The sequence below is a fragment of the Sinocyclocheilus grahami genome, unplaced genomic scaffold (genome assembly GCF_001515645.1).
Source record: "Sinocyclocheilus grahami isolate Dianchi unplaced genomic scaffold, SAMN03320097.WGS_v1.1 scaffold142.1, whole genome shotgun sequence".
In the NCBI taxonomy this organism is placed as follows: Eukaryota; Metazoa; Chordata; class Actinopteri; order Cypriniformes; family Cyprinidae; genus Sinocyclocheilus; species Sinocyclocheilus grahami.
Genome location: NW_015505321.1, coordinates 1,212,851 through 1,239,290, shown reverse-complemented (window position 1 = coordinate 1,239,290; position 26,440 = coordinate 1,212,851). Strand labels below are relative to the sequence as shown.

Here is a 26,440-nt window from a genome sequence, read left to right as displayed (position 1 = left end):
AACCCCATGCCATATTTATAAATTATTTTTCATTAAATTAAATTTTTTTATTAAATTTAAATTAAATTAAATTACTTATTAATCACATGCTTAGTTTACCTTAGATTTAATCTAACCTGGGCTGTTTTGCATTAGCAAGGCTTTTATTCAGAATATAAAACAGATACTGAATGGCAATGATAGTTAATCACAACTATATCAGAAAACACACACACACACGCACGCGCGCACACACACACCTCCTTCCCTTCTCAGTTTCAGTGACTGGTTAGAAATGGCAGCTACTGAGGACCCTTAAACCACTCTGGCAAATTAAGGAGATATGCGTCGTTTAAAATGGATTAACTCATTAACGGGAATGTCAGCAGTCCAGTCTTGAGCTGTAACGACAGACAGAAGAGAATCCAGTGGCGTATCTCTTTTCAGACCGCAGCGTCTGTCAGTCTATCTGTGTGAAGTGTATTTGTTGGGGTAAGAGAGACGTCGATTAGCATTAGCGCTGCTGCTTTCGCCTGCCGCTGCTCCTCTCGCGCTCTTCCTGCCGCATTCCCTCCCGCTCCGCCCCGCTCTGCTCTGACGCGCTGCCGAGGCTTCTGCGGCCTGCTGCTACCGCTGTGTGCCGCGGGTCATGAAAAGCTGCTTTTGTCCGAAAAGGAAGGACGCTGTGCATTTTACAGTTAAGTCAATGTGGCGTTTAATGGTTGAAATGCTTTTTGCACAAATTTCGAGAAGAATAAGGAATATTGAGGAGACTTGGGTTAGCTTGTTAGCTCGTCTAGGTTAAGTATAGAATCTCTATGGAGTCTCCTAGCAACCTGCCGGATAATGCTAATGGCTAAAATTGGGCTTCAGCCAAATGATAAAACGCACTAAAATGCGAATATTTTTTTATTCATATCATGGACTCAAGATATTACAACAACAACGTCAAGATAAGTGGTTAAAATGTTTAAAGAGTTGTGAATTGTTCAGCAGGGTAATACATGTTGGGTAGTTAATGTTATTGTAAAGAATTGCTTTATGAAATATTGTTTGATTTTTATATTGCATAACAAAAGCGGAGATATTTTAAGATTATGCAGTATAATAGTATTATTTTATTGATGCATATATATATATATTTATTATAGAGAACATTGCTTGTCTACATGGACAATATCTAATCTGTATGTTAATTACATTTATGACATTTAGTATCAGATTTCTGTGTGCATGATTCAGATGTTTGATATACCTATTATGCAGCTTCTGTTCAATTCATTCAAATCACAAAAAGCAAGTGAGTGTGTAAACAGAGGTAATGCCGTAAGATATAAATGCTGTCTTATGATTTGGCTCTTTGAAAACGTTGAAATTTGGTTTTCAGATCAGATTAACACTAAAGTGCCTAATGCATTTGATAAGGCAAGACCTGAAACTCATTTTGTTATCAAATACTCCAGCATTAGATATAGAATAAATGGCACATTATAAGCCAGCCGGAGTCTGAATGCTGCTGTTGTTCGTGAGATATTTGGAGCCGTAGTGGGGCCAAGAGATTTTTCCGTATTTGTATGACAATTGTGGATATTTATTTCTATATATATTTTTATGGGCTGGATTTATTCCAAATTTGTGTCACTGTTGTTGACTTATTTCATTTTGAGCAGCACCTGAGATGTTTTGATTTTGTCTCAGAAATGAAAATATCTTATAGTTGTTGTCGTAGTGTTAAAACCAGTGTTCATGCATTTGAGTCGTTTCCCATGACGGTGTTTGCTTCAGCCACCTGTGCAAACACACATGTTTTCTTAGAGAGGTGGAGTAAACTTGAACAAGCAACGACACTAACATATGCAGGGCAGGTTTTCCTTCTGGCACAGTTGGGACAGTAGATCAGCTTTTTACTTGCCCTGTAAATATTTTCTCTGGCCCTGACGCAAACGTCTTTGTCAACATATTTTTAATATTTACGTTTAGCAGCTGATTTTATCCAAAGTCACATACCAAAAGCAGCTCGTCAAAGAGCCAAAAATATTTGTAATGTGCCAGGTTTATTAGACAACTACATTTTAATGGTTTAATAAAATTTTAATTATCAAAATTATAACAACTATATAATGCCTTTTACCTTAGTTCTTCTACGAAAATAGAGCTCTATAAAATGTTTTATATTTTCAGAAATTCATAAAAATTTTTCTGGACTTATGATTTAATACAAATGTATTATCAAAAATGGTGATAATCAAATTGAAGGCATAAACAATTTTATTTATCCTTTAAAATGTAATCAAATGAAAATTAAAAATTTTATTTTTGGCAAACAAAGTGCTGCACAACAGAGATTTACTGTTAAAATGAACAGTGATTTAAGAAAAACTATGCCATTCGTTCACACAGAGACATGCAGAGCATGCAGATTTCATATCTAAATAGTATTTTTTCAGTTTAATATTTACAGACAGTAGTCCATATCGCTTTGATTAATTGTACATCACTTCTTTTTATGTATTCATCCAAAATTCCAAATTCCGTGACTTTCTGCATTATAGAGTAAATTCCATTTTTGTGACTGGATTCGATTCCATCTATGTTTTCCGCATTGTGGAAATCATAGGGCCCTAAATATGCACATCTGCAAACTGAATTGACAGCATAAATGCAGCAGTGCTCTGATTGGCTGAGTGAAGCTTATGTAGACTGGCCCAAACTTCTCTCACGCTGGCTCAAGGCCATCCTTATTGTTGAGCCCTGAAATATCTTCCAGACATTGTGTTGACAGAGCCAGCGTCTGTGCCATCTGAGGCTGCTCTGTCCTCCTGGCAGATGAGTGATATGAAAGCAGATCTGCCCCTAATGTCCGAAGGGCATCTCAGAACCTGTCCTGCTCATGTTCCAGGAAGGTTGCATCCATTCTTTATGATAATTGCTTTGGTGTGCATTTGAAGATGCATCATATTTACTGTTTACACACGTAGCTGGTTGAAATACCAGTTTACACCTACATTAATTTTGCATCATTGTGATTTATGTACTGTTCAAATGTACTCTAAACTTTCCAGTCCAATTAAATTACGTATTAAGTATGATACTTGCACTAGTTTTCATCAACTGGAATGAATCCAACTCGATTTCAGATTCTGAAAGTTCTGTTTGAACCCTACATATTGCAGTGCGATTCATATGTTCATTTACATGTGCATTGCACGTATTCCAAACAAAATGCATGCATACATAGTGCAAGTATAATTGTCAATCTTGACTTGATTGCATATCTAAAAACAAAGATGGCTTTTATGTCATAGGAGCTTTTTTTAGCACATTGAGTCTCCTCCACTGACCAGTTTTTGAAGCACATTTGTAAGACATCAAACGTACAGTGGGGCAAAACAGTATTTAGTCAGCCACCAATTGTGCAAGTTCTCCCACTTAAAAAGATGAGAGAGGCCTGTAATTTTCATCATAGGTATACCTCAACTATGAGAGACAAAATGAGAAAAAAAATCCAGAAAATCACATTGTAGGATTTTTAAAGAATTAATTGGTAAATTCCGATAATTGCTTTGGTGTGCATTTGAAGATGCATCATATTTACTGTTTACACACGTAGCTGGTTGAAATACCAGTTTACACCTACATTAATTTTGCATCATTGTGATTTATGTACTGTTCAAATGTACTCTAAACTTTCCAGTCCAATTAAATTACGTATTAAGTATGATACTTGCACTAGTTTTCATCAACTGGAATGAATCCAACTCGATTTCAGATTCTGAAAGTTCTGTTTGAACCCTACATATTGCAGTGCGATTCATGTTCATTTACATGTGCATTGCACGTATTCCAAACAAAATGCATGCATACATAGTGCAAGTATAATTGTCAATCTTGACTTGATTGCATATCTAAAAACAAAGATGGCTTTTATGTCATAGGAGCTTTTTTTTTAGCACATTGAGTCTCCTCCACTGACCAGTTTGTGAAGCACATTTGTAAGACATTCTTTTTAAGTGGGAGAACTTGCACAATTGGTGGCTGACTAAATACTTTTTTTTCCCCACTGTATGTAATCACACATTTCAACTCTGCTCATGCACGCAAGATCATTTTGAATCCGACTGAGAATATAGTTGGACTCAAGCATTTATATGCTTAATTTTTTCCTTTTGATCGATTATTTGAGGTCTACACCATTCCTTGCAATCCAATCGAAATTTAATTTGGATCGGGCATACTTGGATCAATTAAGGTGTTTGCATTAAGGCTTGGTTCAATCTGATTACATGAACATCACAGATGATTGAGTCGTTTACACAAAGGCTTTTTGATCCAAATTGAGTTATCAATCCGATTATAAACTGATTATTTGTGTGCATGTAAACGTAGATATTTACATGTGCATTGCAGATGTTTACATGAAGACTTTTTAGTCAGTTTATCAATCAGATAACGACCAGCACAGCATCCAAAACACTGTGCTGCTGACCAGCAGTGCTGGCCGTATAAATCATATGCATCATACAGAGAGGCTCCATATATCAGAATATCAATGAGTTATGAATGAATGACATGAATGAGTAATAAATGGATGTTGGAAGCATTCCATCATTTACCTCTTTTGCTGATGGATTCTGCAAACCTCTTTCAGATCCAGACCACATTTCTGCTAACTTAGGTTTGAAATAATGATGTGGCTCGATTTACATTTTTTATTTATTTTACATTTTAATTTGGTGCTGCATTTTCTAGGTAACAAGCCTCCACAAGCTTTCATGGTTGCGGTTGCCAGATTTCAAGAGATTAAATCTGCCAATCATAGCCTTTTACTTAAATTGATAAATTTTCTGCTCAGTGTTTTACTTAATCTTCCCAACCTGGCAACCATGCCACTTAACCATTATCATGCAGCCCTGCATCGTACATTCCATCTCCATTATCCCAGTCTTCACTGGTTTGAAGATTTTTCTGGCTCAGAACAGCCTTTTTTAGGGTAAAAGCAGACCAGATTGGGCACATTATAAGTCAAAAAGGGGTCTATGAAATCTCAGTGTTATCAGTCATTTAGGGTGGTTTGCAGCCTTGACGTTTTTATTCAGAAACTAATTATACAGCTTCCTTTTCTGTAAGAACTGCATTCCTTCCCTGTTCACGAATGCAGTCTATTCCTGTTTGGTTTTCTCACTGTCGACTCCAGGGATCATCTTGTCACATCTCTTTTTGACGCTCTCTCTTGGCTCCGGCAGAGTTCTCACATGCTCTCAGTTTGATCTCGCTCTCTTTCTTCACTGCTGTTTGTCCTGTTGCAAGCTGCTTCCATGCGCACCAGCGATTTGACACCGCTTGTTTGGGAGATCGCGGAGGGCAGGCCCGGTTGCCAAGGCGCCTCCAAAGCGCTTAGCTCCATCCAAAGACTGCGTTTCATTTGTATTCAACTACACAGCTCCTCAGATGCTCAAACAAACCCTGACTCCAAATCAGTTGATTTGTGAAGTGTCTCCTGATGAAAACAAACGCAGCATGATGGAGACGTTACCAGAACGCCTCCAGAATGTGTCTCTTGTGTTCATCACACACACAGTTTTTCTTCAGCTCTTGTTTAATCTGTTGATCTGTGGTAGACATGCAAGTTCCCTGTTTACATTTTAGAGGAACGTGTAAGTTCTTGTTCATCATGTGCTTTCAGACAGTCTGGAAGTGTGTTTTCTTATCTCAAAGAGAATAAACAGACTTCATTATCAGAATCTAGCTAATTGTAATGGTCTTGAATTAGGATTTTCTTCCCTTGATGTAGTCAGTGTGTTAGAATAGAGGAGTAGTTGATAAGGAAAGGCTATATAAAGTCTTGCTCGACTGGCTCAGTGTTTCATCCCCACCCTCTTGTGCTTTTCGCATTAGACTCTTTTTCTATTCTCCAGAACATTGTTCTCTGTTCACACATGTCTTGTACACAGTGGCTTGGTTTCATTTGTCAGTTTGTCTTCGTGTTTTGGCAGTGCCGTCATGTTTTATTCTGCTCTGTTGTCGCACTGAAATGTATTTGGGTATCGGCTTGTGTAAATGTGAATTTTACAGTAAGTGCGTTCTCAGAAAATAGGTACAAAAGCTGTCACTGGGGTAGTATCTTTTCAAAGTAGCTCTTTTGCACATTATTTACCCCTAAAAGATGCATATTGCTAATTTAAAGGTACATATTAGTACCTTTTGAAAAATGACAGCTTTTGTTTTGATGTTCAAACCACTTTTATATTGCTAACAAACAATATAGGCTTTGTTTGGCATCATTTTATGCTCTAAGATAACCTTTTAAAGTGCCATCAATGTGGTTGAAGCCTTACAAAATTGAAATAAAAAATGGAATCATTGAAAGTAGTTGCCATACAAGCTTTTGCGCTGTTTTAAGTATATAGATGATCTGTGTGTTTGGGTGGTTTCAAACAGTTTTATGGAAAAATGTGGTAATATGCTGTTGCAAATGTTGTTGCTTATAATGATTCAAGTCATTCGTAATATATATATATATATTTTTTTTCCATTTCCAAATCTTTAAATCAGTGGTTCTCAGCCTTTTTTTCCACTTGGCCGCACTATGGCCACTGTTTGGCATCATTTTATGCTCTAAGATAACCTTTTAAAGTGCCATCAATGTGGTTGAAGCCTTACAAAATTGAAATAAAAAATGGAATCATTGAAAGTAGTTGCCATACAAGCTTTTGCGCTGTTTTAAGTATATAGATGATCTGTGTGTTTGGGTGGTTTCAAACAGTTTTATGGAAAAATGTGGTAATATGCTGTTGCAAATGTTGTTGCTTATAATGATTCAAATCATTCGTAATATATATATATATATATTTTTTCCATTTCCAAATCTTTAAATCAGTGGTTCTCAACCTTTTTTTCCACTTGGCCGCACTATGGCCACACACGGGCCGCACGCATATCATTTACATATTACGTCACCAATACAAATCAACCAGATTTATAATATTATAGCCTAAATATTATGATATCTAATCGATTACATTCATTTAAATAAATAAATAAATAATTCTACTCCCCATTAATAAAACACCTGATGCTTTCGGGAGCTGACCAATTTTGTGAAATTCGACTTGAAAGGAGTAACAGCACAATGAAGTTGCAATTGTAAGTTGCAGTCTGTAAGACATGCACGGAAGCGTGACTTGACGCGCGACATTGCAGAAAATGTGCGTTCACAAATGTAGCCTATGTTGATCCAAATATGGAAAGCACTTTCGAATTGAATAATCTGAGGTTCTCTCCAGAGATGGTTTGCAACATTTCTGCAATTAAGGATGATTGCTGCGTAGTATGGGTGTTTCCTTTTGCCTGAACATCTTCAAGTGAGTGGCGGGGCAAACCGAAAGTTGATGCCGAAAGTCCAGCACTCTCCTACCTTCACTGCTGATACTGCGACTATTCTTGTTTGTATGTTTTCCTTCACTGGCATTTTCCACATTTAGTTTTTCTCCCTTAAAGGGTTAGTTCACCCAAAAATGAAAATTAGCCCATAAATTACTCGCCCTCAAGTCATCCTAGGTGTATAAGACTTTCTTCTTTCAGAAGAATCCAGTCGGAGTTGTATTAAAAATTGTCTTTGATATTTCAAGCTGTTTAATGCTACTCGGCGGGTGTTGCATGCATCAGTCCAAAAGAAGTTAAATAAAAAGCACCCACCCATAAAAAAACTCACACGGCTCCGGGGGGTGAACAAAGGCCTCCTGTAGCGAATCAATGCGTTTTTGTAAGAAAAATATCCATATTCAAAACGTAATAATCACTTTAATCTAGTTTGCGCCAACAGTTTTACACGGAAGCAGCTCTTGGCGGATGACGTATGAGTTCAGCGTTGCGCTTGCGCTGGTGAGTCTCGTGAAAACCAACGTTTGTTAACAGGAGCAAAGGAAGCAAAGTTTCCTTACTTTATCAATGGAAAACCATTCTCCTCTTGGCTTATATTGAAATCCGCCGACATTCTTCTTTACAAATCCTCATTTTGTACTTCTAATAAGTGACCATTGTTTTGTTTTGATCTCTCCGCTGCGCTTCCGCGTTCATCACTTCTGAGCGGCGCATGCGCAAAGCCGACCTCATACGTCATCCGTCATCAACTGTTGGCGCAAGCTACGTTAAAGGGGTCCTATTATGCTCTTTTACAAAGTCTTGATTTTGTTTTGGGGGTGTACTAGAACAGGCTCTCATACTAGGTTGTTCGAAAAACACATTATTTTTCATATATTTTATGTTTCTGTTAAATAAGATATCTCCTTTTGAAGTGGACTTTGAGCTTTGTAACTTTGCAGATCTTTTTTATGCTCAAACAGCAACATTACAGACTAATTAAAGTTGAAAAAGTGAAAAAGCATAATAGGACCCCTTTAAAGTGATTATTACAATTTGAATATGGATATTTTTCTTACAAAAACGCATCGATTTGCTACAGGAGGCCTTTGTTCACCCCCCCCGAAGCCGTGTGAGACACTTTTTTTTAATGGATGGGTGCTTTTTATTTAACTTCTTTTGGACTGATTCATGCAACACCCGCTGAGTAGCATTAAACAGCTTGAAAGATCAAAGACCATTTTTAATATAACTCCGACTGGATTCGTCTGAAAGAAGAAAGTCTTATACACCTAGGATGACTTGAGGGTGAGTAATTTATGGGCTAATTTAAATTTTTGGGTGAACTAACCCTTTAATAACAAATTTGTTCATTCTGATGCTCAATTTTACAGAACTAATGGCTGCTGATGACTATTTGAATTTAATTCTGCCCACGTGCACGCTTGTAAGTGTTCGTTAAATGCGTAACGTTAATTACGCAAGTACAGGTCTGCTCATGTCTGAAAATAATATATGAAAAACTAACAAAAACAATAACAAAAACATTATAGCTTATATTTGTTTAGTACATTTTTAAATTAATGTAAAAACTAACATGAATTGTAAAACTGAAAGTTATTTTTTTCATTGTGTTCAGCATGGTGGGCCGCATTTGAATTCGTGACGGGCCGCGGGTTGAGAACCACTGCTTTAAATAAATGTTGAGTTCATGCTGTGATTTGTCACAAACAAACATCAGTGAAAACACCTACATTTATTCCAATGTAAAGTAAAGTTAATTTAATAATAACAGCTTTAAATTTTTGTATTGATTGCATGTCAATAGCGACTAAAGGGTTCACAAATAGTACTGTTTTCACTTGTAACTGCTTTCAAGTCTCTTTTTAAGCCTCTGCAATTTATCACATTGCAGGTATAATTGAACAATTGCTGTAAGGTATAATGACAGATAAAAATGGCACTTTGAGTTCATTTTACAGAAATATGGAAATCCCCAGTTCATTCCTATGGGATGTTCTGAGTTGTCAACCGTAACCAAGGGAGGCGGAGTCTAACAAAGAATAAATTCATCTGCTTTTGTAGACAAAACAAACACGGATCCGACATGTTCTGTCAAGTGGTTTGTTGTTTATCGTGTAACCGTTTTAATGCTCCTGTCTCCTCAGAATTCCTCCATGATGCCTGAGGTGCGGGACCTTTCAGACGCCCTGCCAGAGATGCCCATGGACCCGATCACTGGCGTAGGGGTTGTGGCCTCGAGAAACAGAGCTCCCACCGGCTATGATGTGGTGAGTGTCCGATACAGTACACTCATACAGATAATGTAGAAAGTGCTTTAGAAAGTAAAACTCTTTGTTCCTCCAAAGCATTTGTCAAGAAACGACATCTGTTAGGAAGTTCTTCTAGTTCTTTTGGGGTTTGGGTTAGTCCCTAGTATGCTGTTTCTACATGAGAAGCTATGGCAATGTTTAAAAACCTAGTGAGCTGCCCACCTAGAATGCGTTTTTGTCATAGATAAACATGAGTTTTTCAGGGCCATTATGATGCTAATGTTAATATTTTACATTTAGCAGATGCTTTTATCCAAATGAGGAAAAGTATGGATCAGTAAGATTTATTCTTTTGTAAGAAATTAAGACTTAAGATGCACTATATTTTTCAAAAGTGACCGTAGCATCTTGTATAATGTTACACGTTTAAATAAATACTGTTCTTTTGAACTTTTTATTAATCAAAAAATCCTGAAAAAAAATGTAGCATGGTTTCCACAAAAGTATGAAGCCGCACAACTGATTTCAACATTGATACTGATAAGAAAGGTTTCTTGAGCAGCAAATCAGCATATTAGAATGATTTCTGAAGGATTTCAGGAGAAGTGATGCTGTAAATTCAGCTTTGCATCATAGAAATAAATTATATTTAAAAGTGTATTACAGTATAAATAGTTATTTGATTTCACAATTGTACTGTATTTTTGACAAAAATCTTGCTGACTTAATTTTCAAACTATATACACAGTTTACATACCTGCAAAATAACCCAATGTGTACAGAATCAGTGTATGACCACCCTAAAATGCTGACTCCATAGGCAGCTCAGTAGGTTTTCAAACACTGTCATTCCAGCAATGTACAAAACAGTTAATATGTCAATTTCACGAGGCAATTGGTCGGCGCTGATGGTTAAAACAGACTTATTTGAGTGCTGTAACATGGCAGGCCTTATGGAATTGTTGAAATGTAATACAAGAACGATGTTGGATGCATTCCACTGGGGTTTTAGAGTTTGTATCAACCAAAGAGTAGATCTGCTCACAAACCATGTTGATCTCAGTTGCAGAAAACCCCTGATCACGGTGGCCTCAGTTCAAAGGCGTTCACAGGAGAAACTCAATCTGTATGTTGGGCGCTTTTTTTTCCCCATCACCTGACTTTTTACAGCTCTGCAGACGAGATCTACGTAATCATACCACCAGAAATGTAAAGGGGATGAAGGAGACATCTTTAACAAAGTGTTTGCGTACAGTATCAGTGTTGTGCTCTATTGTAACATCAGTTTTATTTTGTAAGATTTCCCTGAGACTGTTTTCCCAAAACCTTTTGGGAAAAGGCCACAGCATAGCTTTGTGATTAATGATGCACCTCATTAATAGCCCGACGCGAACGTCTCTTCACACCCTAGAAAGTACACTTCTGATCACAGGCCCAGCTGCTGACGTTTTGTGCCATTAAAGCATTTTTGCACCATTGCATTTGCATGTTTTTTAGTAGGAACGCACACATGATCCTGGATGTACTTTGGCAGCAGAAGAGGCAGCGGGGTTGCTGTGTTTCCTTTGGCCATCCCAGTCATTGTCGTCACTCCAGCACAGAGCTTAACAATGCTTCCTGTGTGGATTGTGAGAGTGTGTGAAAGCGGGGTCTGTTGATAGCACTCATTCCACCCCCAAACGTCTTCTCAAATCACAGAAACACTGTAGTCACTCTACACGCAAAGCATCAGAGAGAGAGAGTAATCTGTTGTTTCCAGCACTAACAGTGAGCTTCTTTCTGTCTGTTCATTATCAAACTACAGAAGTCCGAGGTTTGACCCTTGGACAACCTCTAAAGTCTGAGCTCTTCACTGACTTTATTGACTCGTCCCTTATCAAATATCCTTCCAAGTTGACTTTTAATTGATTTAAGTGAATGTGGGTTTGTCTGTTTACAGTGAAATGCCTTAAAAGATAGGCAAATTTTTTTTCAATAATCATCCAATTAAATGATACGTTGGTACTAATATTATGAATGTTATGAGGGTTCTAGGCCTGTGCATCACTAATGATTAATTTAGTCAATTAATGGTGCATTTAAAGCCAATTTGGGATTATTATTATTATTATACTTGGTTTTGAAAACACTATTAATTAGCTAAATGTAATAAAAAATAGAGTAAAATTTTAAACCAAAAAAATTTATACCAGAATGAAAAATATTTTAGAGCCCCAGAACTATTATTAGTATTATTAAAGCCAAGTATAATAATAATAATAATTAGGGACGTAACAATTGACTCAACTCATGATTCGATTCATGATTTTGATTTCACGATTCGATTCACACATTTTTTTTAATAAAATGAGATTTAAGAAAAATGTTAAAATTAAATGTGTCCTTTTATTATTGCTTGGACAAAATGCTGCACGTTTCTTTGTGAAATTGAAATATAACACTATAATAATATACTAATATAGCACTTATAGCATATAATTACTCTTTTGTCGGTTTTGATTGCTTCTATTGTCCTCATTTGTAACTCGTTTTGGATACAAGTGCTAAATGACCAAATTTAAATATAGTATAAATGTAAATAACAAAACTAAATTGAAATTTTAAAACAAGCCCCAAATCAAATAAATAACACAAATAAAATAAATCTCTTCATATAAACAAACTAAGACGTTGTCTGTGCTCTTTTCTTTTAAAATTAGAGGCAACCACTGCATTTTAATCTTGATCCAAACAAAGATGCTGCATACATGCAACATGAGCAGTTTTTAATCTAAATTAGATTGCATAATTTTGAAATTTGAAGCAAAAACAGAATGGTTTGATTTCAGTTTTGTGAAACTATGCATAACAAATATCTGCATGAAACTGAAACAGTAGACGAGCTGAACGAGACGCAGATGCACTCTCTGCCAGCAGGTGGCGCTTAAAGCGTTTTCTTGGGTTCCGCTGTAAACAAAGCAGCGCTGCACTTATGAACTTTATTATGCTTTATACAGAGGCAAGATGAAAAGAAAAAATACCATCTACACTTTTCTAAAGACCGTAAGTTCCCCTTAGACATACATTCATATAAACTCTTACCCCTAAATGAATCGCGATTTGTTTAGCATCTCAACCGATTTGAATCGTCACGTATTTGAATCGATTATCAACCGGCTCGCGGTTAATCGTTACATCCCTAATAATAATACATGTTGTTGTTGTAATAATAATAATAATATTATTATTGCTTTGTCTTTTTGTCAGTAAAGCCGCTTCTGGTGATTAGTAAATCGCATTCGATTTTTTGCACAGCCCTACTTTGGGTGTACAGCAATACACAATAACGTGCTATATAAATGCATCATTCATTCATTCAAAAATGAGGCCAGCAATTTGTATCACAAAACCAAGTGGGTAATGGGCGGAGAGTCTGAAGACTCTTTTCAGTGGGGTCTATACACATTTTGTATTTTTTTGTATGTTTTTTTGTATTTATATCTATTTTATATAATTTGAATTAAAAGTTAAAATTAAGTTAATTTATTATTTTTGTCATTACAAATTATTATCTGCATTTAGAATGTGAGTGAAATTTTTTTTATTCAAAATTGACTTGAGTTTGATAATTTCTCAGTATTTGGATTGTGTCTGTTTTGCTTTAATGGCAGCAGAACTGAAACTAGATGAACAAAACATGACAATCATGTTCTCCAGTATGATTTGAGATTTTTCAAAGAGCATCTTGAGCTTTAACAAAAGCAAGAACATCTAAATGAATTCACATGATCAGGGTCACAAATTTCCTTACATTTCAGTCACTTAGAAATAGTGAAGAATCTGAAATATTCCTTATTAATTTCTTTCTAATTCCTTTTCCAGTTTAAATAAGAAAAAAAAATCCCAAATTTCAAGTCTTAGACATTTGGATCCCAATGTATATCCCCCAGACTTCTTTTCTGTGCATTCTCTTGTTGTATTTTATCTCATATTATACTCTTATCTTCATGCTGTTTCGTCTGTCCAGAGGAGGACTGACCCTCCGACTGAGCCTGTTTCTCCCAAAGTTTTTCTTCTCCATTTTTTTCACTGATGGAGTTTGGGTTCTTTGCCACTGTCTCCTTTTGGCTTGCTTAGTTGAGGACACTTAATATTTGGCAATATTTCAACTTGATTGCACAGACACTGTTGGAAGAGAACTGAACTGAGCTGAATGATAACATCACTGAACTGACTTTAACTGAAATATTTACTCTTTGCTGTCGTCCTCTTTTTAGAGCTGCTTTACAGCAGAATTGAATTTTGTTTGCATTATTGAAACATTATTTTCTTGTTTAACACTGTAAAGCTTCTTTGACACAATCTATTGTAAAAGTGCTATATAAATAAAGGTAAAAATTGGTGTACAAATGAGTGCATTTTCATGTCCAGTCCTAAGACCTAATGCTGTGTCATTTCAGATGGCAGTCTTTCTGTAACACTGGTGTCAAATCTAGCAGCTCAGTGTTTGTCGAGCGGCTCGTGGGAAGCCAGTTGCCATGGCACAACTGATGGGTGGCTGTTTGTGTGGGCAGCTCAAGCTGTTAATCATGCGTGTTGACTGCTGTTGAGATGGACATCAGACTGAGAACTGCACTGTACAGCTAGCGCTAACCAGATTTTAGAGACATAACTTCTCCAAAAAGTTTTAGTAGCCATTCTGAGAGCTTGATCTGTTGAGGGTAGGAATTTCCCAGAAGCCCTTTAGAAGCTAATTGAAGTGCATTATAAATGTACAGCCTACTTTGGAATCCTTAATTAGGGACACTTTTTGGACTAAATCAGGTCTGTTTTCTGATGATTATTAATGTGAATGAAAGTTTTGTGATGCATTGGCTGCAGTATTGTCATGCAGTACGAATTATTTTTTTCTTTAAGACGTTCTTTACTTCGATAAACCAAAAGAATCAAACAAGTGACCTTCAGCATATTGGGGAAAACACTTTTATAATACTTATCAAATCTTTTCATTCCTTTTAGGTTGCACAAACCACAGATGGGATTGATGCAGACTTGTGGAAAGACGGCCTGTTCAAATCCAAGGTGACCCGCTATCTGTGCTTCACCAGGGCTTTCTCCAAAGAGAACGTGAGTCATTTCTTCTGCTCTTTATCAGATAATTGAGGAGGTTTCTTTGAAGTATGGTTACATTTTCAGGGCTCTAGACTCATTCTTCCCACTGGTCGCTCTTTTGTGACTAACTTTCTCAGTTGGTCGCACGAGCACATAATTTGGTCACAATGTTGTTGTTTTTTGGGATTAAAAAACATTGGATTAATGCATGCTGATGAACTATTATCATAGTTTATAGTTATATGGTAACGAAAGTGTTCAACATTCAACCTTTTTTCATCAGTAATATTATTTATGATTTAAATTTTGTTCCTCATTTGCTGTGTTATAACCCGGGCTTTGTGCGCTTTCACTTTCACTTTCAAATTCGCGATCTTGTTGTCACGTTTTACAAAAAAAGATAATTGTCTGTTTTGCTTATATCTATACCTTTCACTTTTTAAGACTAAAACAAAAGATGGATTCATTGTTACTCTTAATTAAAAAGCACAACAGTAATAAAACAGTAGGTTACAATGACAAACTAGCTTACATAATGTTTATTAACAAAAACGAATAAGATGAGGCATGGCATAGCTACACCACGTGCTGTATTGATGAATTACAGAATGTTTAGCAAACACTGAGGAATCAAAAAAATAAAAAATAATAATAATAATAAAGAAAGCCTCCATAGCGTAACGTGAGGTAAACAGCGAAGATAAAAGGCTTTTCATGAATACAGCATTCCTGTGATGCTTCTAGATGGATGCTTAATAATTTCCTTAATATAAAAAAACATTTTAATTAAAATTTACATCCTTAATATTTATTGCTTGTTTTTTTTTTTGTTTTTTTATCTCATCTTATCTCATCTTATCTTATCCTATCCTATCTTATCCTATCCTATCCTATCCTATCCTACAATATCCTACAGCATCCTATCCTATCCTATCCTATCCTATCCTATCCTATCCTATCCTACCCTACCCTACCCTACCCTACCCTACCCTACCCTACCAGTAAGGCACTTGAGACATGCCTAACAACACCCTGCAGTACTGAGTTACTTCAGTTTGAAGGCCAAAAAATGGATGGATGTTTAAAAGATCCAGAACATGTTCATGCTGGAGTGTTTATATAATGTAACGTGTTGCTGGAGTTGAGGAGCTCTCTGGAATGTGTCACAGGAACTCGTCTACTTATTTTTTATTTACAATTTCTTTTTGTTCATGAAAACAAAGCTGTTTCCGCTTGTGCCGTCCCTGTGGTGTTTAGTCTCATTCTTCTTTCTAGGACAAACCTCAAGTGGAAAGAACTTTAAAACAATGTTTATGGTGTTATTTTTTTCCTGCTTTAATGTTTATTGGTTAAATAGCTGTTGTTTATTGTAAAGTTTAGTCTTGATGAAGTCATACAGCAGATCATTTTGACCCAAAAAAACAAATCTTTTGGGAAAAAACACAGGACATCCTGTACTGAATAATGTTACATGGCAAGTATAAAGCAAGCCATGTAATACAATTCAGTACAAACTCAAAATAAATAAGAAATTTTGAAATTATACTTAGACTGTTAGAATTGATGCAATTAAGTTTTGTTAAATCGATGCATTGTGATTCATCCATAATGAACGTATGACTATCAGTGTTTACACATCAACACCTGTTTAGTGCCTTGAACTGCCCTGATATATGACAGTGTAGTCACCTTTATACAATACAGATTGTGCCAAAGCTGCTTTCCAGTGTTAAACAGGAAAATAGTTTATGCAATTCTTCCTCAGTGTAAACTATTCTGTTTTGAAAGTAACAAACAGCAAAGAGAAAGGGTGGAAATTGGTTGTGCAAAATCTAAATTTTTGGTACAAGAAACCATGACTGACATTGTTTTTATTATTATTATGCTTATAGTTATAATGTTAATTCCTAAAGCATGCAAACAAGGGCACCAGTAGAGCTGTTTCTGCTCACATTTCCCTATATGTGCTTCCTATATCTCTCCACAGAGTCATTTAGGAAATGTGCTTGTAGACATGAAGCTCATCGACATCAAGGACACGCTGCCTGTGGGATTCATTCCCATTCAGGAAACTGTGGACACACGTAAGCATGTATCCCCTCTCGTTCATTTACAGCTGCATTCTCAAGCTATTTCACACTAAAAACTACAGCTGCATCCTTAAAACCATATTTATTTATTTTTTTTTCATAATTGATATGCATTGTTATAGCTTAAATAAACCAGTGACACTCTAGACTGGAATTAAAAGAAGTTTGTTTTCCACTAATGTATTTTCTTTTACACATGTAGCCTGATATGTGGCGTTTTAAAAGCTTGTGGATTCAGTTTCTATCTTGTGTTAAATAATTAATCGATTGTGTGAAATGATCCTCTTTTAATTCCAGCGCTGACCTCGTTCTGTCTCTTTTCTCTTTCTATTGTAAACTCCATCTCCCTTTCACTTTCTTCAACATGCCCCGTTCCTCTCTTTCTCTCTCCAGAGGAGCCGGCGTTCAGGAAGAGGAGGTTATGTATTAAGTTCATCCCGAGAGACTCCACTGAAGCTGCCATCTGTGATATCCGTATCTTAGGACGCTCTAAACAGGCGCCGCCACAGTATACGTTCATAGGGTCAGTTACGTCACACAAAGTCTCTATACACAAGACTGTCCTACCATTATTTAAGGACATTTTGTTAATATTCAGTAAGAAAATTCATTGTATTCTGTAGGTGGGCACTGACTTTCTCTTAAAACAGTTTAAAAAGATTTCTGAGCAATATTCAGCATCTTTAATATATTGTCATGAGGCTGAAATTTATTAAGACACCATTGTTGAATGGTTGAATCTCTGGCTGCATTTTGAGATCTGCAAAGCACTCGCTGTCTTTATTCATTTTATTTTTATTGAATGCGTCTCTTTTGTGTTTCCGGGTGTTGGTGTGGTTCTAGTTTGTTGGAATTATATTAATTCTGTATTTCCTCACAGAGAGCTGAACAATATGGGGATCTGGTACCGTATGGGAAAGGTGCCACGCGCCCAGGACTCTTCCCCTGTACAGAACAACTCCACCACCAACAACACCAATAACATCCAGACTGTCACCAACAACTCCACTCCAGCGCCAGTCTTGCCCAAGTACGTGTTTGTGATATCTGAGGAAGTGTGAACTGCATTTGTTGCAACAGCTGCAGAATAGAAAGAGTGAGTGAGACAAACCGAGAGAAGGAAGAGGAACATTGAAGGGTAAAAACTAGGGGTGTAAAGATACACGTATTCGTATTGAACTGTTCGGTACGAGGCTTTCGGTTCGGTACACATTACAAACCGAACGATTCCTTTTACATTTGGAAAATAAAAGAGCTTAAAGTGTGTGAAATATAATGTTCTCAGTGCCACTGCGTTCAACAAGGCAGCCTAAATGACGTAACGGGCAACGTGCTGTCTGTCCAGTGGCGTAGTGGAGCGAAAGACCTTGCTGGGTTGCGTCGAAAGACAATGATCTTGTATCGACAATAGCCAGAAATATTGTTCAAAAACAACAATTATTGGCAATATTAAGAGGATTTGCCATTTCCAATTAATGTAGGCCTGTTACATTCTTATTTTTTTATTAGGCCTATTATTATTATGAAGTTGCTTTTATTATTAAATTAAAATTACAATTAATTTGCCCCGCAATATTACCACATAACTGACGTGCTGCGAGTATTACAAAAGATTAGGTTATTTACATGTGGAGTTTTTCCATATCACATTAATTAATCTGGTAACACTTTATTTAAAGCCTTTGTGCATAATGCATTATAAAGGTATTCATAATATACGTCATAATGCATTATATCTTTTCAGAAATAACTGTAACCAAAGTTAAAATGCATTATGATATTTGAAGGTTTGTTTGTTGTACTCCTCAAATGATTCGAATTGTTGTAATTATACAATACATTATAATGTGCATTACAAGGCATAATTAATGCATTACATCTACTTTTATAATGCATTTTATATAAAGGCTTCAAAGTGATACCAGACCTTCACTGTGAGACTTTAATCAAACTCTAGGATGGGTTTTCGCTTTCTTACAGTGTGGATTATAATGTTCAAGCAGCTATATTATTGTTACATGTTCTAACCACTATTTTGACTTTTTAAATCTGAAATTAACCACAAATCTGATGTTCTCTTCATGTCTGTGGCTGTCAGTAGACTTTCAAAACTGACTTTTCCGGCATCAGTCGAACCTAAGTTTTTGACTCATTAGCAAGCCGTTTTTTATTTCTATTGAATATCATTTAAAATCCAAGAATTGGAACTGGAAAACCAGTCCAAGGTTTATACATCTAGGAACCAAAATTATAGTTTAAAATCATATCTGAAGTTACACGCTGATGTTGATGTCGATTTTTTATTTCATTCATTTATTTAACTGAAAGTCCCATAGGAATGCATGCAGAGTTATGTTTTTTTGTTGTTTTTATTTTCAACATTAAATTGAGTATTTAATTCGCTGTTTCATTGTACTCTTTCATCTAATTATTTAATGATTTTACATGAAGATTAATTTAATGTTTAGGAATGTAGCTAGTATGTTTCCCCAATATTTTTTTAATGTTATGTTGGGAATAGTTTAGTGTTTGGTCACATGAACAAATACAATAAAACATGTTTAGTTATTGCACTGCGTAAATAATCTCCTGTTCACAATTTCATAAAGCGTTTAATGTGTATCATCCAGTTCAAGTCATTGTTTTGCCTCTAGACGAACCTGCTGTGTGTTTGTCCTTTGGATTGTCAACTGATTTGAATTTTCTTTCTTGTATAAATGTGATTACCATTGTTGTTAATTCTGTATTTCCTCACAGAGAGCTGAACAATATGGGGATCTGGTACCGTATGGGAAAGGTGCCACGCGCCCAGGACTCTTCCCCTGTACAGAACAACTCCACCACCAACAACACCAATAACATCCAGACTGTCACCAACAACTCCACTCCAGCGCCAGTCTTGCCCAAGTACGTGTTTGTGATATCTGAGGAAGTGTGAACTGCATTTGTTGCAACAGCTGCAGAATAGAAAGAGTGAGTGAGACAAACCGAGAGAAGGAAGAGGAACATTGAAGGGTAAAAACTAGGGGTGTAAAGATACACGTATTCGTATTGAACTGTTCGGTACGAGGCTTTCGGTTCGGTACACATTACAAACCGAACGATTCCTTTTACATTTGGAAAATAAAAGAGCTTAAAGTGTGTGAAATATAATGTTCTCAGTGCCACTGCGTTCAACAAGGCAGCCTAAATGACGTAACGGGCAACGTGCTGTCTGTCCAGTGGCGTAGTGGAGCGAAAGACCTTGCTGGGTTGCGTCGAAAGACAATGATCTTGTATCGACAATAGCCAGAAATATTGTTCAAAAACAACAATTATTGGCAATATTAAGAGGATTTGCCATTTCCAATTAATGTAGGCCTGTTACATTCTTATTTTTTTATTAGGCCTATTATTATTATGAAGTTGCTTTTATTATTAAATTAAAATTACAATTAATTTGCCCCGCAATATTACCACATAACTGACGTGCTGCGAGTATTACAAAAGATTAGGTTATTTACTTATATGCCTTTTAAAACTGGTCTATATACAATGAATTATAGGCCTATAATTAAAATATTAACTCAGCAGTCATCAATTAAAATCAATGAATAAAAAGCTTTAGCCTATTTCAAGCACCGACTTTCAAAAACCTGTTTAACACGAAATACGTTTTTTTTGTCTGTTTTTCCACTATGTACGGGCCACAAGAGAAATATTAAAGGAATAAATTAAAACAGTTAGCTATACCGTTATCAGCATATGTTGAAGTAGATTCGTCTCGTCGTCTCTGAGAGAATATGCGGCATCAGATGCCGAAAGCTCAGTCATTCCGTTTTTACTTTCACTTTCTGCATATAGTGAATTGACTGAGATTAAGACGTTCACTGGCATAACTCTTGCACAAAGTTTGCACGTTTGCATGTGATATCCATTGGCTCGCCTTCATGGTTTAAAACAGAAATATTTCCAACATTGTGTCATAAGCAATATGTGTCAAAAACCCTCAAGGAATCCTAGGTGTATATGACTTTCTTCTTTCAGACAAATCCTATCGGAGTTATATTAAAAATTATTCTTGCCCTTCCAAGCTTTTTTTATTCAACAGTCCAAAAGTTTTAAATATGGATATTTTTTTTTTTACAAGAACGCATGGATTCGCTACAGGAGGCCTTTATTCACCCCCCGGAGCCGTGTGAGGCACATTTTAATATGGATGGATGCACTTTATTTGACTATTTTTGGACTGTTGAACAAAAACACCCGCCCATGCCATTATAAAGCTTGGAAGAGCAAGGACAATTTTTAATATAACTCCAACTGGATTCGTCTGAAAGAAGAAAGTCATATACACCAACGCCTTGAGGGTGAGTAAAACATGGGCTAATTTTCATTTTTGGGTGAACTAACCCTTTAATAGGCAGGTCCAGCACAGCATTCCTTATATTTTGGAATAAATGAGTGACACATTTTATTTCAGAATTCTTTGATGAATAGAATGATGAGTAGAATGTTCAGCATTTATTTGAATCTTTTGTAACATTATAAATGACTTTTAATGTCACTAAAGATTTCTGTTTCCAATAAAAAAAAATTTTTTACATTCTATTTATCGAAGAATCCTGAAAAATGCAGAAATGTATGGTTTCCACAATAATAATATTTCACAATAGTACTGTTTTACTGTATTGCTGATCACAAAAATGAAGCAGAAGAGACTCCTTTCAAAAACATAAAAAAATCTTATCGAACCATAAACTTTTGAATGGGAAACATTTTAACATTATGTACAACCACTATCCCAGACAGCTATCTTTTCCAAATCACAAAGGGAGAATATCAGCAGTCCAAGACGACCAAATTCTATTCATATACAGTTGTTTTGTTCCTCGTGATGTGTGGAGTTTCCCTTGCAGCTGCCAGCAGAACACGTACAGTACCTACTGAAAACATCAACTGGGTAGAGCATGTGTCATGTGTGCGGTGACTTAGTCACGTTATGAGTGTGTTTAATGGTGGGTGTTTTCCATAAAGCCTAGAGCATTCTCCTGTTAATGAGTGGATCTGGGGTAAATGCACAGCTTTATTTGAGTGTGTGCTAGCAGCAGTTGCTTATGTGTAATCGCAAAAATGAAAGTTTCTAATGCATAATGTTTGTTTCCAAGTAGTTAGTTCAAATTAGTTCCCTGAACGAGTGGTTCATTGAAGCTTTGTATTATTGATTGGTTTCAGGTTGAACCAACCCTGATCGGATACGTTTTTTAGGGGGAATTTGCATAGAATATGTTCTGGCCATTGTTGTTATTGTTAAAGGAACACTCCACTATTTTCCAACTCCCCTAGAGTTAAACAGTTGAGTTTTACCGTTTTCGAATCCATTCAGCCGATCTCTGGGTCTGGCGGTAGCACTTTTAGCTGTAGCTTAGCATAGATCATTGAATCTGATTAGACCGTTAGCATCTCGCTCAAAAATGACCAAAGAGTTTCTATATTTTTCCTATTTAAAGCTGGACTCTTCTGTAGTTACATCGTGTACTAAGACCGACGGAAAATTAAAAGTTGTGATTTTCTCGGCCGATATGGCTAGGGACTATACTCTCATTCCGGCGTAATAATCAAGGAACTTTGCTGCCGTACCATGGGTGCAGCAGGCGCAATGATATTACGCAGCGCCTGAAAATAGGCTAACTTCCGTCAACATAACCAGCTTGACCACCTGCTTGCACAGGGAGTGTGCTGGGGACTATTTTCAGGCACTGCGTAATAATCTAATCAGATTCAATGATCTATGCTAAGCTACAGCTAAAAGTGCTACCGCCAGACCCGGAGATCGGCTGAATGGATTCGAAAACGGTAAAACTCACCTGTTTAACTCCAGGGGAGTTGGAAAATGAGTTTTTCAAAAATAGTGGAGTGTTCCTTTAACTAAACCTAGTAAAAATAAATGTTGTATTTCTAATCAATCTATTACATTTTTCTATTTAAAAAAAAAATTATTAATTGAAATAAGATAAAAATATAAGTATAAGATGAAAACTAAACCGAAAAGAGAGAGAATTGCATTGGCAAACAACTGAAATAAAAGTTGAAGTTCTAAAATTACAAACTGAAATAAAAATAAATTATAGCTAAAAAAAAAAAAAACGAATAAATAACACAATTACTAAAACTTAAAAAAAATCTAAATGAAAACTTAAAATGAAAGCTTATTCAAAATATTAATGAAAAATATATAAATAATACTAAAACAAAAACACTGGTTCTTGCATGAAAAACAGCTACATGGAACGCAACATTTTAATTTTTTTTAATTAATGGTATTTTTAACTTGTCATGCCATTATAAAACACAACACTCGTGACGGGATGCGTAAGATGTGCACAATGACCAAAGACATTTTTCTGAGCGGTTTTTACTTTGCAAGCTATCTAACAGCTAAAGCAAAGCACGTTGTTTGTTCTGCTATTTAAAGAACCGCCACTAAAAATATCTATATTTTTGACTTTCTTTAAAGCACAACTGCTAAAAATAAAGCTTAGAAAACTCCGAAAAATTCTGTGTTTAAAGGTTCTAGCATCATCAGACGAACAGTTTGTTTTATTAGGATGTAGATCTCAGCATGCAGCCTGTGAGACTGAAATATCACAATGTGCACGCCTGTGTTACAGACACAACTTTCAGGCATCAGTAAGGTTGTCAGACAGATGACAGATTGGTAATAACATTTGGTCTAAAAAAACAGCTGTGATGATACACAAACCACAGTGATAATAGTGAGGACTGAGAAGGAAGATACATTGAATATTTATTTGATTAAGTGCTAATTGTTTTCCTTTTGTGTTTCTTTGCAGGCACATATCCATGACCCTGCCGGCATGTTTCAGAAAAAGCACAACCAGACCAGACTTTGAACACCAGAACTCCAACCTCTATGCCATCTCTGGTACCAAAACCTGACCCAAACTGAACGCCTTCAATATCACATGAGCATTTAAATAGAGAGGACTGTAAAATGAAACCACCAATCAGTGACAGAATGTTCTTAGAGCTCCAATCTAGAATTTGACATGCTTTTACAAATGAAAAAAAGAATCACTTTGTTATAAAATAGAAAAAAAAGAGTTTGCTTTGTAGGTTTACTCTATAAGTTAAAGTTAGAAAAAATAAGCACTGATATTATCTGCATCAAGTATATCGGTAATATACACTACTGTTCAAAATTTGGACTAAGATTTTTTTATTTTTTTTAAGAAATTAAAACTTTTTATTCAGCAAGGATGCATTAAATTGATTAAAATGTCACACTTTTATAGCTTGAAAAAGATTTCCATTTCAAATAAATGCCGTTCTTTTGAACTTTCAATGCATAAAAGTAACCAGAAAAAAATTAATCATAGTTTCTACAAAAATATGAACATTGATAATAATCAGAAATGTTTCTTGATCAGCAAATCAGCATATTAGAATTGTTTCTGAAGGATCATCTGACACTGAAGACTGGAGTAATGATGCTGAAAATTGTGAGCCACAAAGACTTCTTTCCAAAAAAAAAAAAAAGTCAAATATTCACCAACCCCAAATTTTGAACAGTCGTGAATTATATATCCGATATATTGTGCATCTCTAGACTGCTTGAGATGAAGGTCAGTGCATGTAATAATCCATCAGCGCTCAGAGTGTCTGTGTGGATTCGTGACTGCTGTCATTAGGGATGTATTAATAAACCCTTCTGGAGGTGGAATCTGTTTAACTCTTCCGGATGGTGTTCAGTGATGAGTCAGAATATCTCTCCTTCTGTTCTGAGCTCTCGTTTCTTACTGCACGATTCTCGTTTGTCACACATTCGTGGGAAAAAAATGTATTCATTTAGCAGATGCTTTAATCCAAAGCCACTTACAAATCATTTTATTTCGTAGATGTCATCAGCCAATGATATATTAATATTCCGTGGCTTTTTGTGCAAGGCAAAGTATATTATGTCTGGTAATCTCTCCTTCTGTTCTGAGCTCTCGTTTCTTACTGCACGATTCTCATTTGTCACACATTCGTGGGAAAAAAATGTATTCATTTAGCAGATGCTTTAATCCAAAGCCACTTACAAATCATTTTATTTCGTAGATGTCATCAGCCAATGATATATTAATATTCCGTGGCTTTTTGTGCAAGGCAAAGTATATTATGTCTGGTGAGCTCTGGTTAATACTGACTTTTTGACTTTTCAGCTATGGATGGAGTGCCTTTCATGATTTCGGAGAAGTTTGCGTGTGCCTCCAGTGATGTGAGTCTGATATCAACCAATCGCGTGCTTCATATGAACTCTTAAACACTCCGTAGAGCACTGTACTATTAGATGTAGATTTTGAAAGATTTGAGGTACTTAAAACTATCTTAAGAACTGACATGGACAGTGAGGAGGAGTTTGTGGTGTTAGTCTGACAGTGTCTCTCTGTGTTTCAGCTGCAGCAGGTGGATCTAATGGGCATCAGAATCAAATCGCTTGCAGAGATTGAGAAGGAGGTGAGGATCTGTTGAGTTTCAACCATGACAAGTGCTAGTTTGTTTGTTGCTTTTGTTTCCAAGCACGTATTTTCGAGCCGTGTAAAACTTTAAAGGTGATTTTTTTTCAATATTTCGATTTTTTTGCACCCTCAGATTCCAGATTTTCAAATAGTTGTATCTCAAGCCAAATATTATCCTATCATAACAAACCTTACATCAATGGAAAGCTTATTTATCAGCTTTCAGATGATGTATACATTTTGAAAAACTGACCCTTATGACAGGTTTTGTGATCCAGGGTCACAAATGATATGATGCTGAATTCAGCTTTAGATCAGTGGAATCGTGAGCTGTTTTTGACTGATCCACTAGAGGTCAGTGTGTGCTGTGAAACTCTCTCTCAGATGGTGTTTAACTCTTTCTGTCTATTGTCTGTGTCAGTATGAATATAGTTTCCGGACGGAGCACAGCGCCGCGGCCCGTCTGCCGCCCAGTCCCACCAGAACATCTCTGGGCTCCGAGGCCTAACGCTCGCGCGCCGGAGGAAAGAGTTCTTCGGGCTTCTGAAGACCTGATCTGAGCAGAGACTCTCTGAAAGTACAACTGAAACCCACTAGTTCAACGGATGGAAAAATAAGGATATCGTTCGCCTTTTTTTGCATACAATTAACATATTTCATGTGGTCAAGTTCAGTCTCTCTTAAGTTGATGCTGCTTTTACCTAAAGAGCTTTGGATCTCTATCGCTACAGTGATCAAATCAAAACCACTACCGTGTTTCTTTTGTTATGCGACAAGTATTGCGTCTGAAGTTGTGTTCTGACTTATTCTGGCTGCTGGACTGAGATGCTGTTACCGCAATGACTTTATAAAGGGTCACACTTGGACAAACCCTTATTTGAGCCCCAAAGTCTGTGTTCATGCGTCAAATGCATAGAGTTGGAAGAGTTCGGTTTTATTTAGATGGCAGTGACTGCATGACTTTAGTCTGTTTGGAAATGGAGCCCAGTTCACTGCACTGTTACAGGACTTCTCAAGCATTTCAATATTTTTGTGTTTGTCTGGAAAAAGAGATTAGAACAAAAACACTCCGACTCTGAACAAACCCTTGTACATAGACAAGCGTCCATTCAGGAATGCGTTGTTTTAATAGTGTTTTTCCCTTTTT

The 26,440-nt window shown here is 36.3% G+C and overlaps 1 protein-coding gene across 2 annotated transcripts; it reads left to right on the top strand.

Moving 5' to 3' along the window:
- Positions 1-273: 273 nt before the first annotated feature.
- LOC107591487 (multivesicular body subunit 12B-like) lies at positions 274-26,361 on the top strand. Of its 2 annotated transcripts, none has more exons than XM_016280642.1 (10): positions 274-676; positions 9,507-9,629; positions 14,610-14,717; positions 16,690-16,786; positions 17,186-17,315; positions 17,673-17,822; positions 23,626-23,717; positions 24,997-25,052; positions 25,232-25,291; positions 25,715-26,361. In XM_016280642.1, exons 1-10 carry the CDS (start codon positions 629-631, stop codon positions 25,799-25,801), a joined length of 951 nt encoding a protein of 316 aa, XP_016136128.1. In that variant the 5' UTR covers positions 274-628; the 3' UTR covers positions 25,802-26,361. The 2 variants fall into 2 exon arrangements, with proteins under 2 accessions (XP_016136128.1, XP_016136129.1); XM_016280643.1 differs by having other exon boundaries at positions 276-471.
- The last annotated feature ends 79 nt before the right edge of the window (positions 26,362-26,440 follow it).

Excerpts from the sequence above, each read along its gene's own strand:
- LOC107591487 (XM_016280642.1), top strand. The coding sequence starts at position 629 with ATGAAAAGCTGCTTTTGTCCGAAAAGGAAGGACGCTGTGCATTTTACA. Across the intron at positions 14,718-16,689 it reads GGGCTTTCTCCAAAGAGAAC|AGTCATTTAGGAAATGTGCT; the intron begins GTGAGTCATTTC and ends ATCTCTCCACAG. Across the intron at positions 23,718-24,996 it reads CAACCTCTATGCCATCTCTG|CTATGGATGGAGTGCCTTTC; the intron begins GTACCAAAACCT and ends TTGACTTTTCAG.